The sequence below is a fragment of the Nicotiana tomentosiformis genome, chromosome 5 (assembly GCF_000390325.3).
Source record: "Nicotiana tomentosiformis chromosome 5, ASM39032v3, whole genome shotgun sequence".
NCBI lineage: Eukaryota > Viridiplantae > Streptophyta > Magnoliopsida > Solanales > Solanaceae > Nicotiana > Nicotiana tomentosiformis.
Genome location: NC_090816.1, coordinates 14,067,943 through 14,086,324, shown reverse-complemented (window position 1 = coordinate 14,086,324; position 18,382 = coordinate 14,067,943). Strand labels below are relative to the sequence as shown.

At 37.8% G+C, this 18,382-nt stretch overlaps 1 protein-coding gene and 1 long non-coding RNA gene across 7 annotated transcripts; both read right to left on the bottom strand.

Moving 5' to 3' along the window:
* Nucleotides 1–262: 262 nt before the first annotated feature.
* Nucleotides 263–12,878, bottom strand: LOC104098109 (uncharacterized protein At4g19900). Of its 6 annotated transcripts, none has more exons than XR_686695.4 (7): nucleotides 11,402–12,878; nucleotides 10,971–11,120; nucleotides 9,621–9,755; nucleotides 8,745–8,939; nucleotides 1,387–2,151; nucleotides 923–1,314; nucleotides 263–830 (listed from the first exon to the last, which is right to left on the bottom strand). XR_686695.4 is itself a non-coding variant. In XM_070202009.1 (5 exons), exons 1-5 carry the CDS (start codon nucleotides 12,787–12,789, stop codon nucleotides 2,058–2,060), a joined length of 1,962 nt encoding a protein of 653 aa, XP_070058110.1. In that variant the 5' UTR covers nucleotides 12,790–12,878; the 3' UTR covers nucleotides 263–2,057. The 6 variants fall into 6 exon arrangements, 2 of the variants coding, with proteins under 2 accessions (XP_070058110.1, XP_009603065.1); XR_011415935.1 differs by having other exon boundaries at nucleotides 263–1,314; nucleotides 1,387–1,904; nucleotides 2,039–2,151; XR_011415936.1 differs by having other exon boundaries at nucleotides 263–1,314; nucleotides 1,387–1,863; nucleotides 2,039–2,151.
* On the bottom strand, nucleotides 4,639–8,738 carry LOC108945469 (uncharacterized). The gene is made up of 2 exons (XR_001969625.3): nucleotides 6,256–8,738; nucleotides 4,639–5,780 (listed from the first exon to the last, which is right to left on the bottom strand). It is a non-coding gene; the product is annotated as an uncharacterized lncRNA (long non-coding RNA).
* Nucleotides 12,879–18,382: the final 5,504 nt, after the last annotated feature.

The following is an 18,382-nucleotide window of genomic DNA, read 5'->3' as shown; positions in this document are numbered from 1 at the left end:
GTGACACTAGTGAAGTTTAACTTTGGGAACAATAGTGCTCGACACATAGGAGAAAAGTTTTAGATTAATTAAGATGACCTATGCTTTTTCATTAGTAACAGTTCCTATCGTTGTAAATAGTATTCTAGCCCATAAGTTGTTGGAGTATATAAACTTGACTTGGTTTACTTTGACATTTTCTTCCACTGTCTTCATTTGTTTGTACTTTTAGGCAGTAGTATTTAAAATTGACACTCTAAAGTCTTAACCGAAAAACAGTGCGGAGACTAACAAGAGTATATTGATATCATAAATTAGATCATCTAAGATCATTAACCATTCTTGTTTTAGGAAAAAGAGAAGCCTGCCTGTTATAGTTATGGGCACAAGTTAGAAATTTTCTCTTTGCTCTTGTAGCTTTCATTCTATTACATGACCATACTTCATTGGCAACTGTTCCCAATATCAGCACTGATGAAGCTGCTCTTCTAGCCTTGAAATCTCATATTTCTTCTTCTGATCCTAACAACATCGGTCTTCTTCCAGCCCAGTGTGCAGCTGGATTGGAATCAGTTGCAGCTCTCGCCACCGTAGAGTCGCAGCTTTAGACATTAGTAACAACACTCTCCGTGGAGAGTTGCCAGAAGAGTTGGCTCATTTGCAAAGGCTGAAACTGGTTAATATAAGGCACTGGTGTCATTCCATCATTTTTAAGTTTGTTACCAAATCTTCGCATTGTGCTCCTTTCAACAATCCCCTCCTCTTTCCAGTGTTGAGAATACAGAGAATTTTTTCTGGAAGGAGAAATCCCTAGAGAAGTTGGCGATCTACGTTACATGACTTTTTTAGACCTGCAACATAACCATCTTACTGGCTCTATACCACCATCAATCTTTAACATTACAACAATACAAATTATTGCTCTTAGTCACAACAATCTTACCGGTAAGCTTCCAACAGCGCTATATGTGACCATCTTCCAAACCTGGAATTGCTTTACCTCTCAACTAACTACCTAGAGGGCGTCATTCCACCAAACATAGAAAAATGTGGAAAGCTTCAAATCTTGTCATTGTCCGTCAATCAGTTCATTGGAACTGTACCAAGAAATCTAGCTAACTTGACAGCACTTACAATATTAGATCTTCGAGACCTGCACTTAGAAGGTAGTATGATATTTCCTTACAAGAATCGGAAATTTTCTTCCTTCTCTCTCTCTCTCTCTCTCTCTCTCTCTCTCTCTCTCTCTCTCTCTCTTCTCATATATTTCCCACACTTGACAGGAGAGATACCAGGCGCTGTCATTATACAATAATGTGTTTACTGGTCCCGTACCTGCTAGCATTTTCAACATGTTAGAACTGCAGATCATAGGACTTGCAGGAAACAGGTTTTCAGTTACTCTACCTTCAGATTTTGACCGTCAACTGCCCAACCTGGAAAACTTTTCTTGTTCAAGTAATCTTTTGAGCGATTTTATCTCGTCTTCAATCTCAAATTCTTCAAGACTCACGGGACTTGATATCTCATGGAATAGTTTCACAGATCCAATTCCTGAATCACTTGGTAACTTAGAATATCTTGAGATTTTACACTTGGGGAGTAATAAGTTTTTCAGTGATTCAGCATTGAGCTTCCTTACATCACTCACAAACTGTAGGGAACTAAGAGTATTCAAATTTGATCGGAATCCGTTGGACGGTGTTTTTCCTGCATCAGTTGGAAATTTTTCTGCTATGCAAAATTTTGAAGGACAGGGTTGTAAACTGAAGGGCGTCGTTCCGGAAGAAATTGGTAATCTTACTGGAATGAAAATGATGAGTCTGCAAAACAATGAGTTGGCTGGACATATTCCAAAGAATGTTGAACCTTCAAGAACTTTACCTGCAAAGCAACAAGATAGAAGGACCCATACCAGATATTATCTGCAATTTAAAGAGTCTTGGTGCATTAGACTTATCAGGAAACCATTTTTCTGGTTCAGTGCTACCATGCTTAGGAAGTGTTACCAGTTTGAGGAAACTTTATCTAGCTAACAACAGGTTGAATTCAAGATTACCTGCAAGCTTAGGGAGCCTTCAAGATCTCATAGAATTCAATGTTTCGTCAAATTTATTCAGTGGGCAAATTCCTCTAGAGATTGGAAATTTAAAGGCTGCAACACTCATCGATCTGTCAAAAAATGATTTCTCTGGTAAGATCCCCAACATCTTAGGGTACCTTGATAAATTGATCAAACTTTCTCTAGCGCATAATAGATTAGACGGGCCTATCCCGGATAAATTGATAGGCCTTGGAATTCTTGGATTTGTGTAATAACAATCTTAGTGGTGAAATTCCAAAGTCATAGAAGCTCTTGTGTATCTGAAATACTTGAATTTCTCATTTAATAAACTCAGTGGAGAGATTCCCACCGGAGGTCCTTACGCAAATTTCACAAGTCATTCTTTCTTGTCCAATAATGCTCTGTGTGGTGATTCTACCAAGAGGAAGAAGAGAATCTTGGTTTTGTACGTCCCTTTGGGAGTGGGCCTGCTTTTTCTTGCATATGTATTTTTAAGATTGCGAAAGAAAAAGAAGAATGCAGGTCAAGCAGATGTGTCTCTGGTAAAAGGGCATGAAAGAATTTCCTATTATGAACTTGAACAAGCAACAGAAGGATTCAGTGAAAGCAACTTTCTTGGGTAGTGGGAGTGGAGTTTCAGCATGGTCTATAAAGAGATACTTAAGGATGGTACTCTTTTGGCAGCAAAGGTTTTCAATGTGCAATTAGAGGGTGCATTCAAAAGTTTTGACACAGAATGTGAGATGCTAAGAAACCGAAATCTTACCAAAGTCATCACTAGTTGCTCCAACCCTGACTTCAAAACCTCAGTATTGGAATACATGCCTAATGGGACACTTGATAAATGGCTATACTCTCATAACCTGATTTATTGCAGAGATTAAATATAATGATAGATGTTGCATGTGCAATAGACTATCTCCACAACTGTGGTGCATTGTGATATGAAGCCAAGCAATGTCTTGCTAGATCAAGATATGGTTGGCCATGTCAGTGATTTTGGCATCGTAAAATTGTTAGGTGCAAGGGAGGCTTTTGTACAAACTAGGACAATGCAACCATTGGATGAATATGAAGCCTTTATATTCATTTTCGACCATGACTGCAGAGTACGGACAATATGGTTTAGCATCCACGAGCTGCGATGTATATAGTTTTGGCATCATGATGATGGAGACATTTACAAGAATGAGACCAAGTGTTGAAATATTTACTGGAGACTTGAACATACGGCAGTGGGTTAGTGATTCATAAGGTGGTGGATGCAAATCTGGTACAGCCAGGGGATGAACAAACCGACGTAAAGATGTAATTAGCTTTGAGCTGCACTTTGGTGACATCTGATGCAAGAATTAGTATGGAAGATGCTCTTTCAACACTCAAAAAGATCAAGCTCCAGTTTTGTCACTAGTCAACACTAGGTGGAATCAGATCATCAGCTCTGGATTCCCCTATATTTTCCAAATAATGAGATTAAATTTGGTTATATCGTATAAACCTGGTATTTCTAATATATAACGTTCAAATAAAAAATCAAAAAAGTAAAATTCACGTGCAACTTCCTTCATTTGAATCTCTTTAAAGAGATAGATACCACACAACTTTGAGCTCTCTTTAAAAGTTGTGGGGTATCTACTGGCATGAGATTAAAAATGTTTTATAAGGCACGGAATGTGACAGGTTTTGACGATATATGGCAGTCTAAATGAGATGAGACAAAAGAGAAGAAATGACGTGAAGCTGCAGATGTAGAAATATAATTTAAAAGAAACATCACTAAAATATATGATTGTTGTGTTGTCAATGACTACAAATAGTTGTACAAAACTTTGGATTAAACTAAGAGAATCATCGATGAAGTGAGAAGTACAAAAATCAAAGGGAAACAAATATACAAAAAGATCTCAGCTATAAAAAGTGGAATCTCTTAATCCTCCTTTGGGAGAATCTACACCAACTAATACACGAGGTCCAGAAGCCTTCAACCAACTATAGATTCATGTTTCCTACAACAACAATTTGGCCTTAAAAGCTGACACTCTTTCGAATCTCTTTAAAAGCTGTGAGGTATCTAATGGCATGAAACTAAAATGTTTTATAAGGCCATCTATCTGCTTTAATGGTTTTGCAAGTGATTCACAATTCTTCAGAGCAATGTAGGCAATTGTAATTAATGATCTGGTATGCAAGGCTCTCAGGCTCTGGAACCATAGCTGAAGTTAAGCCATTCCAAAAGTGAAATGTGACTGTTTCTTTGAGGATAGTTTTAAATAGCATATCTTGTTCAGCTTTCTCACTCTCCGTTGCTGGTGCTGAGAAATATCTGCCCAAGGAAAAGGAAGAGTTGGTACAACATATTTTTGTCTAATAACCCCCTGTTTTCGATTATCATCCCAGCAGAAAAATAAGCAGATGTTGCTGTTTGGTTACAAAAACCATGACATGTTCGGATGCTGCTGAAGCTCACTGAATGAGATATTAGACAGCCAAGGTTTTTGATAAGTTAGCTTTTTAACTAACTTCTCCTGTGTTTCTATAGAGTTTTATGCCCCATCTGTTGGAATAAGTTGAGTAATTATGTTTTGAATGCTGTATTTTCAGGATCATGGAGTTGTGGACGCTTTGAGAATGATAAACATGGAAAAAGGCAGATTCCGAACTTGGAAACTTTTGTTTAGTTCCCCCTTAAACTTCACGTGGTCATTAATACCCCCGTAAACTTGGCAATTTCATAGCCTCGACCCCCCTGGAAGCTCACAATCCTTAGGAGTGTGACACACGAGCTCCCACATGGATTTTTTTACAAAACAATATGTATTTTTATCTTTTAAGTCCACCAACTATTTAAATCATTTTTTCGTGTCAAAATCTATATAAAAAAACTTGAAACAACGTTATTTTGACCATGATTTTTTATTTGGCTAAAGATAATGATATTTAGCCAAGTTACTTTTATATATTTGGACTGGAAAAGAAGGAATACACATTTAAAACATATTATCATTGTAACTAAAAAATAAAAAAAAATACGTTGTTGGAACTCCATATATTGGCTAAATAAAATTTTTAGCTTAGAATAATAAAATTTCTACCAAATATTTGCGAATTTGACTCAAAAAAGAAAAATGCATAATTTAACTAAATAGTTATTGCATGAAAATAAAAATACACAGTACTTTTTTCTTTTTGTAGAAAATATACTATTTGAACTTCATTACTTTTGCTAAATCTTCTTTTTATTTGGCTAAAATAAATGAAGTTTCAACTAACTTTTATAAATTTGGACCGAAAAAAAAAGATAAGAAATACATAGTAATATATATTCATTGTATTTTAAAAAAATACAATTGGGAAAAAATATGCAATCTATCTTAAGAAGAAACAACGAGAAATACAATTGGAACAAATAAATCGTTATATTTGATTATGTAGCAATTAATATTTGAAAAATACTCCATTTGGAAGCTAATTTTTTTTATTTTTCTTCCCTCCCACACACCTAAAAGAGAGGGTATTCATGCTCCTTGCCACATCAGCATCTAGGAGGGTCAAGACTATCAAATTTTCAAGTTCGGGGAGGGGGAGGGGGGTTATGGGTATTAAAGACCACAAAAAATTTAAGGGGGAACTAAGCAAAAGTTGCCCAGTCTAGGGGGTCCCGAACATTTCTACCCATTGAAAAATAGCAAGAAAAGACCAAGTCCAAGTGAACGATTGGAAGAATTGAAGTTGTAACCTAAGTTGCTCCGACATGGCAGTTTATGTGCCGCACCCGTGTCGACACGACACTAGTATGAGTGTGGGTATGGGATCCGTATAGGATCTGGTCAAACAATTTTGGGTACTTTGACCACGACGACAGAAAAATTCGAGACGAGATACAATTTGATTACCAAAATCAGAACTAAAACTAGGGTAAATTTGAAGAAAATAGCATATCTTATCTAGGTAAATAATCTTTTACTTATCTATAACTTGAGAATAAAAAGAAAATCCACACTTTACAAGCTATACGTAACTTTTCCACAAAATTTCTCATAAATTAGAGAGATTTCTATTTTTTAAAATTATTTTTAGCCTAATCCCCGCACTCGTATCCGTACTAGGATCCGTATCCCCGAATTTTAAATTTACATCTTGAAAGATCCGACCTCTAGATCCGCACCCGTGTCGGACACCCGCACCCGTGTCCGAGCAACTTAAGTTGTAACTGAAGGCCAAAAATTTACGTAGCCTACGATGCGAAGCACGTAGCCTACGTACCTAGAAAATGGGATTAAGATGAAGACTGGGATGTTCTGGTTTTGCCTACGTGAAGCACACAGCCTAGATGGGGAAAAATCACCTGAAGAAGCTGAAGCTCACGTAGCCTACGTGAAGCCCTGAAGAAAGCAGCCTACTTGAAGCATGAATCTGAAGCTAGGTGGGGCCAACCAAAGGCAATTTTGTCCACTTTTGGGACTTGATATATATAGAAGTTTAGGTCATTTTTAGGTCATCTTTGCTTCTCATTTGTACTCCATAGTAGCCTTTAGCTAATTTGGGAAGGATTGGAAGATCAACAACACCTTGTTTGGATTTTCTTACTCTTTTAAGTCTTAATTATGTTTATCTTTTCATCTCAACTATTATTTTCCATTTCTAGTATGAGTAGCTAAGCTCCATAGCTGGATTATAAACTCTTATGGCATTAATGTGAATGGGTCTTTGTTCATCTTGCTTATTATTACTTGGATTGTGATTATCTACTTGTTTCCATGCTTTATTGTTAATTTGGTGGTTGCAAACACCAGATTGAGCCCTTTTTATCTATTTCTTACTTGGAAATGTGAGAATTAGATCGGGTAGTCAACAAGTAGCAAGGATTGGAGCTTATGATGGAATTAATGAAGCTTGATTAATAAAATCAAACTAGGAATAGGAAAATTTCTACTTAGGTCATTATCAATTGGATGAAAGTAGTAGAAATGAGCATGTTGAGGTGGATGTGCGGGCACACTAGGATAAATAAGATTAGGAATGATGATATTCGGGAGAAGGTGCATGTGGCTCCCATTAATAACAAGATGCGGGAAGCGAGGCTTAGATGATTCGGACATGTTCAGAGGAGAAGCCCAGATGCTCCGGTACGGAGGTGTGAGCGGTTGGTTGTGGAGGGCACGAGAAGAGGTAGAGGGCGGCCTAAGATGTATTGGGAGAGGTGATCAGGCAGGATATGGCGAGGCTCCAGATTTCCGAGGACATGACACTTGATAGGAAGATGTGGAGGTCGAGTATTAGGGTTGTAGGTTAGGAGGTAGTTGAGTCTTGCCTTACTTCGTACCATTGTGAGACTAGCCAGGTAGGGTTTTTGTCTAAGATAGCTAGTGGCAATGTTGTGTCTTACTATTTCGCTTTTCAGTGCAGGACCTATTTACTAGCTATCGCTTTTGCTTTGCATCTTTCTTCTGGATTTCATGGGGTTCCTATTTTTCCTATGATTGTTATGGTGATACTAATATTGTCTCCTTTTGTCCTTTTGTCCTTTTGTCCTTTTGTTTTCTTGAGTTGGGGGTCTTTCGGAAACAACCTCTCTACTCCTTCGGGATAGGGGTAAGGTTTGCGTACACACTACCCTCCCCAAACCCCATTAGTGGGATTTTACTGGGTTGTTGTTGTTGTTGTTGTTGTCATTATCAATTGGGGCTTATTGAATTCCTTTGGGTTTGAAAGAACTTTTTAGGGAAAAGCTTGGCTATAGTTGGAAAATTCTAGTGGGCAGCCAGCTATCAATTGGATCATAATCACTAATACGAAGTATTTAGGCAAGATTAAAGACACCCATGAACTAATTATGCCATATTAAGGTTGCAACCCTGATCCTTCTCTTTATTAGAAAACCCATCTTTATTTGCATTCTACGTGCGCTTTCAAATTTAGTCATAACTGATCACCACTCTTTTGTTAGAAGATAAACTTAAGAAACATCCAGGTTGCACACTTTTAAACACTTTAGCACACGCTCCTTGTGGGATTCGACCCCAACCTAGTTGGATTTATTATTGCTAACGACCGTCTACGCTTCACTTAGAGGCGTAGGATTGGACGCCATCGTTTTTTCCCTAAAAATATTATTAGGGCTAATCTACATGAATCAATATTTTACGAGGTCAAACATTGACTCCTGATTTAGGAAAAATATCGAAATTCAAATCAATATTGAAATTACCTGTTATGTTGTTAAAATTTTGCAGCATTACTGAAACAGAAAGTGTTGCTTATGCTGTAAGGGGCCTAGACTAATGCTCCTCTCTTTCAGTACAAGACTCAACAAAGTTATATGACGTCACCATTATGCATTAGTTAGAGCAGTATATTTTAACCAAATTAGTAATAACATCATGACCGTAAGTGCAACCAATAACTCTAGTTAGAGCAGTATATATTAACCAAATCAGTAATAACACCATGACCGTAAGTGCAACCAATAATCACAATAACTCTAGTTGTAACACTACCTATCATGGCAAGAAAAGGAAAAAAGGCAATAATGTTAATATGACTAAATTTCTTTTTAGAAATGGTAATGTTAATATGACTAACAATTAAAAGTTTGAAATAACAATAATAAATCTTTCACTAATAAATTTAAGCATTTACAATCCTAAGTACCACATTTTATACTTTTGAACTAGAGACTGAAAGGTAGTAAAGTCCGTACCTGGTAATATTATTATGACCGATAGGGAAGATAAGAAAAGAGGGTTGAAACTTGATCTCCATCGTTCTATCAGAGAGATTATCATTGCCAGAAAAGTTACTAGCAACTCTTGTCAAAAGATCAGCTCCATTCCACCTTAATTGTGCGTCGTCATAAGAGGCATAAAACTCCTTCAAACACTCCATTATAAAAGGACTGCAAAAGACGTACAAGAAAGTGAATCTTGGACATAGGGTAGACAGAAGAGAATATAACATCCTTTATATACTTTTGCCATGGAATACTTGTATTATCCTGTCCTTTTCCCACAATACACTTTAAGAGGTAGTACGGTTTGAGGTTATTCTAATACTAAAATGGAATCCTTTGGTAGCATTTTCAGGCAGCACAGGACAACTTGAAATTACTTTTTATTTTAGAACAGCGGTGTGTCCAGGCCGACTTGCATGCACCTTGACTAATCCAATGGATACACCTCCCACCAGCAAGGACAACCAAAATAGTTTGTTCATTTGCAGGATGAAAGAAAGCCTTATTTCCTCTTTATTTTTTTTTGGTTGGGGTTTGGGTTGGGGGGGGGGGGGGGGTTATTTTACTAAAAGAATATGTTATTTTATCCACAAAACGGCAGTAGCCACCAGCATCAGATTAAACAGTAAAAGAAAATAATTTTATCAATCCAAATGTCCTTCCTAATTGCCCTTACTTCAATATCCAAATTTCTTCCTCAGTTGGCCCCAATTGTAGAACGTGCAAACCTGCTTTATTGCTTACTTACAAAATACCAGAGAACAGATGGATATTGCAAGGTCCAAGTACGCAAACTAGAGCATGGCAGTTAAGAACTATAGACGACAAAAGTGGAGTTACAAGTACCTTTGCTTTCTAAACGCCATTACAGCACCATTCAATGTTTTTCCACGTAGGTCATCCTCAAAAGCAACAGTATTATTCAGCAAAGACAATGAATTCAACACTATGATATCCGAGTCAAGATAGATTCCCCCATACCTGCAAGCGACAAGGAAAAAGAGCACATGAAGTTTATTTACAACACTGAAAAACTATGAATTTCATCAAAAGAAATTGAAGATCATTATCACTGAAGCAAAAACAATGCTGCAGTAAAAGGAATTAGCAAGAAGTTCATTACAAACAGGACCACAGCTGTAAATAATCCATAGGACCACATCTGTCAAATGCCCCCTTTAGTCAATCCTTCAATCATTATTCAAACAATGTGATACAGGAAAAAGATTGTGACTTAAACATTTCGGAGAAAACCGGTACAATTACACATAAATTTCTATATTTATGGCAAACATATTCTAACACGATCATGATGTCATAAGGTTCTTGGCTTTTGCCAAGAGATGTTGGTGCAAGCAACAATCTATTTTTCCCTAAGGAAAACTCATATAATTCAGCTATTGGCATATATTGCTAAAAAAACCTCACTAGGAGCAGAAAAATTCTGAGAAACATGTGATCTTGAAAAACCCTTACCATGTGCCACAGACAACTTCAATGGACTATCCATTAACATATATGCTAACATCCAAAATTTTGCATATCACCAGTATAAACTTAGATCTTTATTTAGTAGTCTTCTCACCATCAATAATTCCATCTCTTATCTTCATGAACAACCTTTCTTGTTGCTTTCTAGTCTAAGTTTAAGAATATCAGTTTATATGAAGAAGATTAGGAGAAACAAGTACACGAAACTTTGGCACAGCTTTAGTGCTCTGTTATATGAAAATTGTTACCATTCTCAAAAAAATGAAATAAACTTCAGTCAATTGAAGCTCATCTATTGCTACTCTTCCTTCTTTCACTAATTCCCATCACATTCATCAGTTATTAACCATGAGCTGCATAGTGGTACAGAAGGTACCTGTTTCTGCTTTTCTGATGATCCACGCATCAACTTGTTAATATTGAAATGATAATTCGGATGTTTTTTATATAATAAGTAATTCTACAGATTCAAATATGCAATCGGGATTTTATGTACTGGTTATTTATCTACTTTGCCTTAGTCGAGTCAAAATATTATACACAAGAAACACTAGAGCTTTTGAACTCTGTTATGCCACTCTAGGCGAACGGTAATATATTTGAATTGTTACTAAAATGCATCATCGTAGAAATGACACTTCAAGTAATTGCACAGTACATACAATACAAATACAAGGCCAAGTATATATTTCACATATTCCTTACTTGTATAGAGCTGCCAGCCTGACAAGTTCACTGTAATGTAAAGGATAATGTTTTGTCTGCTTCCACTCGTACCAGACAGAAGCAAATACATGTGTTGGTGTATCTTGTAGGAGCTCATCAAGATTGGGCATCACAACAGCCACTTTGAAGCTGCGGAAAATAAGCCATCGTCAAATCCATTCCCAATAAACTTGCAAATAGAAGAATACAACACAATAAACATGCACACGTGCATATATGCACAAAGAAGAACATAAGACAATCTTCTTTTTCTTTTTCCTTTGTTGCTTTAAGAAGAACTTAAGACTTCTCGGAAACACCATAATTAGTACAGTCTTCCTGACACAAACATGGAAACATCAAATAATTCAAACAAACAACAAGATAACAAACATTAAGAACTGAAGGCAGAAAGAAATTCAGGAATTTACCCATCCTTCACAAAACCACTAAAGAAGTTAAGTTCTATTGTCTCAGAGAAAACCACCACACAGGCATCCGGGTGATGGTTAAGTACGCTCTCAAGTCCCCTATGATACCGAGTGGTAAACATCCATGCAGGAGAATTCCACACCATGAAAAATCTCATAGTACATTTTGCTTTCCTGAAAAAGGAATCCATAAAATTAGCAAAAGACAACCGGGATTGCAAACCCGGAAAGTAACCCCATCTCTTTCCATCAGCATAGACTTGCCCAGAAACTTCACCTCTTGTCTCACCTTCCACAGCTTTCCTATTACCATTGTGTATCCCTTTGTTACTCCTAGTAGCTAAATCTTCATCAGTATCATGAACATGTACAGCTCTTTTTCCAATTCTAGCATTATCATTTAATGTTCTACGCTCCGCTCTCTTCCCTTTATTCACATACGCATCATTAGTTTTCACTAATTCAGTATTGAACTTCAACTCTTTGGACTCGAAGGCATCAATTTTGGCCAGCCCCGCCATCTTCTGCAAATCCAAAGCATCACTAACCAGTTCAGATTTTCTCAATTCAGAAACCGAAAGTGGCTTTTTCACCAGAAATGGAACTTTCTTAAGCTCATTCATCAACCCTTTCAATACAATTTTATCCCCTCTAGTCAATCCAGTAATCCCAGCTCCATCAGGATCCTGCAACATGGGATTATTAATTGGATTTAACGCCTCCAAATTCGACTTGAACATCCGATCCCGCCTCAAAAAATCACTCTTCTTTTCAAACCACTCACCCCACCCTTCCCTCAAAGGTGATCCTTTTAGTAACAAAGCATCTTCAACACTCTTAATCTCACTCAATTTCATTCTCATTTGCACATCCACTGGAAAATCATCAGATCCAAACGCGGCCTTAGATTCATCACTCTTAAACCCTAATCCTACCTTCATCCTCGATTCGAAATTAACGTAATCCTCCCATTCCTCAATCGATCGTTTGTTAAACGCTCTCCGTACAACTCCGTGTCTCTGGTCGTAGAAATACGTAGAGGAAACCCTAGGATACTGGTTGATGAGTTCTTCGTCATCCTCTTCGGATTCGTTGGATAAGAGGAACTCATCATCGTTATTGTTGTTGTTATTGTCAGCAACGTCGAGCTCGTCGATGCGGTCGTCAGATGAGCGGTAATCAGCGTCGGCTAAATCGTCGACGAGAGGATTGTTCAGTGAAATGGTGTCGTATTGGAGGGGGTGCGGGTGGTGATTGTTAGGTTGGAGGAAGAAGTTGAGGCGACTGTAGAGGAGTGAAACCGAGAGGAGGAGGAGAATCGCGGCGGCTAAGGCGCAAATGTGAGCGCCGTAAAGCGGACGCCGCCGTGTGCGGAGGTTCCGAAGCATGTGTTATAGCAGCGGTTGGTGGCGATCCAGTGGTCACCGGATTTTTTTATGGGGGGGCGGGGAGGGGGGTGGAGTGTAACTGAGATTCTGTTATGAAATGTTACAACTGTATTATTAACTACTTATTTCATGATATTTTTTTAGGCTGCCACTTGGTTTAAGGATAAAAAAATTTCCAACTTGAAACTACTTTTCAATTTGAATGGATAATTTTTTAAAAATTTTTATTTTTTATTATAAAATATTTTATTTTATTATTTTATAAATATTTAAATTTAAAAATAATAACCAATAACTAATTATTAACTACTTATACCACGTTGCTTTTTTCTAGACCGCCACTTGCCTCCGAGCTTTTTACATTTTTTTTCTAAACTGTCACTTGATATCAAAAGCACCACTCGCCGCATATGAATTGTTATTGACCACTATATGGTCTTCGTCAACTCCATTGCTCACTCCAGTTGTGAGCTTTCGTCAACTCCACTATAGTAAAACAACAAACTGTGATATGTCAAACCAGTATGGAGTTTGACGGAAGATAAAGAAAAGGTATCTTCTTCAAGGGGCAGAGGGAATAGAAGCTACTAAATCATATTTTCAAGAGAGATAACAGGTTCAACTCTGCACTAGGAGTATGAAAACACGGGAAGGAAACGCTATTGCAAAGAGTTACACAGGATAATGTTGAAAGCTCAGTGATTTCTGGGAAAAATTAGATTTACGATTGATAATTGAAAAATAGTCACAGTTTCAAAAGTAATCGAAATTTATCCACTTTTTTATGTAAAGATAAAATCTGAACAAAAACACTCTTAAAAATCTGGAAAAATTACTTTACATATGAGATTCCAGCATAATGTGTTGGAATTTCATGATGTGCTGGAGTTCCAATATCCAGCATATATATTATGCTAGAATTTTTCATGTGCTGTAGTTCCAATATAATATGCTGGCTAGCCGTGCCATTTTCACCTGATTTCTCTGTAGAAATGACACCATGTAGCCATTCTAGAGGGCTGCTATTTAAAATTTAGTCGGTATGTCCTAAATTTCGGCTTTTTCAGTTCAATTTTTCAGGATACAAAGTTCTGATGTTAAGATTTTTAGTTCAAATTTTCAGGATAAAATAAATACTGACTAATCCCTGAATAGCAGCCCTAAAAATGGCTATTTGTGTACTTCCCTCGATTTCTCTCATCTCTTTGTGATTTCTCTTCTCATCTCCTTCTTTATGTTCATTTCCAGAAATTTCCTTTTCAGTATTCAGTTCCCTTTGTAATTCCAGTTTGCAAGTGAAGGAATACAACTATCGTGTTATAATTTGGTGTGGATTTGTGTGTGTTGTTTCATTATTTGTTTGTTTAAATAAGATATTCTCCACGAACAGTTTGTACGTGACAAATTGCAGTTCATGCAACAACGATGGCATTCAATATGTAACATGTACATATATGAGTTTAAGTCTTTAGCACTGACGTGTAAAAAATATTTACCAAATCAAGTTATTAAAAAGTATAACTATAAGTAACTTTATTTAATAGGTATATTGATTAGTAATATAGAATATAATTATATAACCTGTTATATTATAACATATTAAATTACTTCAATAAAGTAAATATTTTATCAATATCAACAACTATAACAATTATTACGTCTCTATCCAATAAGCTGGGATCAACCATATAAATCCTCACTAACTATTTCTCCATTTAAAATCATTTTAGACCAATATAGGCTTGCCCCGCACTTGTTAATAATCTAAGACTCCCACAAGATTGACCTTCCCTTTACTTCAGTTTAGCTTCTTTTTGCTCTTTTACATCATCATTAGATCAGGAACATAGGCACCCTTTTTAGCTTTACTTCTTGCAAAAACATTTCTCTTGTACCGTCAAACATCTCTATAACAGTTTCGTTTGTTTCGAATATTTTTGGTTGTTATAGCGAAGTGTTATTATAGAGAACATATATTATAACATAACATAAAAATTGATTCCGGAAAAGCTTGACTTTTATAGTGAAGTGTTGTTATATAGGGATATTGTTATAGAGAGGTCTGACTGTAGTTTTATTAACACGAAAAGTTCAAGTGTCTAGTCTGTTACTGTTTCTCTTGTTTTCATCTTCCTTTTCTTCTTGCCAATTGCCAAGTTGTCACTAATGATCTGACTGTGGACTCTTCCGAGGATACTATGAAAGTGGTAACTCTCCCCCTCTTGTGGTTTTTTTGTTCAGATTTAAGGTATATACAATAATAATATATATAAATTTTTATGCTCTCAGTGCAGTCATAGGCGAATCTACGCGTGGCCAAGGGTGATCAACTGAACACCTTTCGCTAAAAAAGTATACTATGTATAGGATATAATGTTAATTGTATTGATAAGAAAAATAGACCTTGAATGCCGTTGCATAACCCAGTGACTTGAATTTCCTAACTCCGTCATTGTGCAATAATCTTATTAGGAGGTTAGTTGCTAGATTATCAGTTACTAATATTTATAAAAAAGAAATTCATTATGAATTGGCAAGTTTAATGTTGCTTGCTATCCTACCGCAACCATTGGGGCTTGAGATTGGTAATATATATATATATAATTGATTCATTTTGCTTAGTCTAAACAATCATCTTCTTTCCAATCTTGCTTATTTTGCATTCTTTGTAATTCATACTTGATATTTCTATTTGTCCTTACGATTTGTATCAAGCTATATCACATATCCTTAGAACTACGTATAAATTCAACTATATTTATTTTTCGGGTAAACAGTTTGGCGCCCACCGTGGGGCTAAGGATAACAGTGGTTATTTGATACGAATCTGCAAAAACACACCGTTGTGTTTTGCGCTTGTTTCCGAAAATATCTTGGATTTTGGATTAGCAGTGACTAACTACCAATCAAATGGCCTCACCTATCGACAACGAAGTCGGTCTTCAAGATGAGAACAATATCTTGACACCCAGTACCGAAAGACCACTTGTCAACACCGTTGGAGCTCGAATCGAAGTGCCGATAGATATTAATTCACATGTGGCCATTGAGGCGAACCTACATTCTGAACCCGAAAATAGCATTCATGGTGGCATTCGGTCTGCAGCTCGAGATACCCATAACGTCAAGGAAAATGGCGTTAGCTTGCGTATGATTTTCGAAATGTTGCAAGCTTAACAGGCAGCAATAGCTCAATTACAGAGCCAAACCCAGCTACAGAGCAGGCCGGAGCCCAATCCATCTCGAGAAATCACCCACAGAACGGAGCCAGCCATAGTGAGGTCAAATGAGCAAGAATTGGGGACTACTCCCGAAATTGCTAAATTACTCGAGGAGCTCACAAAGCAAGTCAAAGCCAACGATAAAAAAGTAGAAACATATAACTCCAGAGTCGATCAGATCCCGGGAGCTCCACCAATGATAAAAGGGTTGGATTCCAAAAACTTCGTGCAAAAACATTTTCCCTCGAGCGCAACCCCAAAACCAATCCCCAAAAAATTCCGTATGCCCGAAATTTCCAAATATAACGGAACGACCGACCCCAACAAGTACGTCACTTCTTATATGTGTGCCATCAAGGGCAATGATTTAGAAGGCGATGAAATCGAATCTGTGTTGTTAAAAAATTCGGAGAGCCCCTCTCGAAGGGAGCAATGATTTGGTATCATAACCTACCACCAAATTCCATCGACTCGTTCACCATGTTAGCAGATTCTTTTGTGAAATCACACGTCGGCGCCATAAAAGTCGCAACAAGGAAATCAGACCTCTTCAAGGTAAGACAAAACGATAACGAGATGCTGAGGGAGTTCGTATCTCGTTTTCAAATGGAACTAATGGATCTGCCACCAGTCACAGACGATTGAGTTGTTCAGGCTTTCACTCAAGGTTTGAACGAATGAAGTTCGATGGCTTCATAGAGGTTGAAGCACAACCTGATCGAATACTCGGCCATCACGTGGGCCGACGTGCACAATCAGTACCAATCAAAAAGTAAGGTCGAAGATGATCAGTTGGGGTCGGAACCCGCTGCTCGAAGGGATATTAATCGAGAAACAGGTTCGATCAGGGATCGATGTCGACCGTATAACGGAAACCACAGAATCGGTGAATCAAGACATAACCCCGGACAAAATAATAAAAGAAGTGATCGAGGTTAAGGATCCCGGGGGCTGATGAACAAAGGTAGATTTGAAAGGACTGCTGGATCTAAGAAAATGCCTCGGTTATCGGAGTACAACTTCAGTATTGATGCATCCGCCATCGTGTCAGCTATCGGACGCATCAAAGACACTAAATGGCCTCGACCTATGCATATCGATCCTGCCCAGAGGAATCCCAATCAAATGTGCGAATATCATGGAACCCATGGCCACAAAACGGAAGATTGCAGGCAACTAAGAGAGGAGGTAGCCCGCTTATTCAACAAATGTCACCTTCGAGAATTTTTAAGCGATAGGGCGAAGAACCATTTTAAAAATAGGGATTTCGGCAAGCAAAACGAACAAGAAGAACCCCAGCACGTCATTCACTTGATCATCGGCGGCACCGATACCCCTCAGGGACCAGTACTTAAAGGCACTAAAACATCAATTGTGAGAGAAAAGCAGTCTCGAACTCAGGATTACACACCCATAGGAACTTTGTCCTTCAATGATGAAGATGCAGAAGGAGTCATACAACCTCATAAGGATGCACTTGCAATATCCGTACTTATGAATAAAACTAAAGTTAAGCGTGTGTTAATTGATCCAGGTAGCTCGGCCAACATCATTAGATTGAAGGTCGTAGAATAGCTCGGTTTACAGGACCAGGTCATACCTGCAACCCTGGTTCTAAACGGATTCAATATGGCATGTGAAACTACCAAAGGCGAAATAGTTCTACCGACAAACGTGGTCGGGACTATCCAAGAACCGAAGTTCCACGTAATCGAAGGCGACATGAGGTACAACGCCCTTTTTGGAAGGCCATAGATCCACAACATGAGAGTTGTACCTTCGACCCTGCACCAGGTCCTTAAATTCCCAACATCGAGAGGAGTCAAAACTGTGTATGGAGAACAACCGGCCACAAGAGAAATATTTGCCGTAGAGGAAGCGAATCCAATATCCTCGCCTTTGCCAGTAAAGGGATCAGGCTCAAAAGGGGAACGAGATACCAAATAGCAATCACAGACATCGGCTTTAACCCGACCAGATAATCAGAAGATCGAAGAAGATGATGATCAAAGGATCCCTCGATCCTTCGTGATTCCCGATGATTCCGATGCTACCAAATCAACAATTGAGGAATTGGGGCAAGTCACACTAATCGAACACTGGCCCGAACGGAAGGTATACCTGGGAACGGGGTTAACCCTCGAACTCAGGAAAAGTCTTATTCAATTTCTTATCAATAACGCAGATTGTTTTGCTTGGTCCCATTTAGATATAACAGAGATCCCACCGGATATAACAACGCATCTGCTAAGCTTGGACCCTAGGTTTAGACCGGTGAAGCAAAAGAGAAGACCACAGTCCGAGGTAAAATACAAATTCATAAAGGACGGGGTAACCAAACTTCTCAAAATAGGATCCATTCGGGAGGTGAA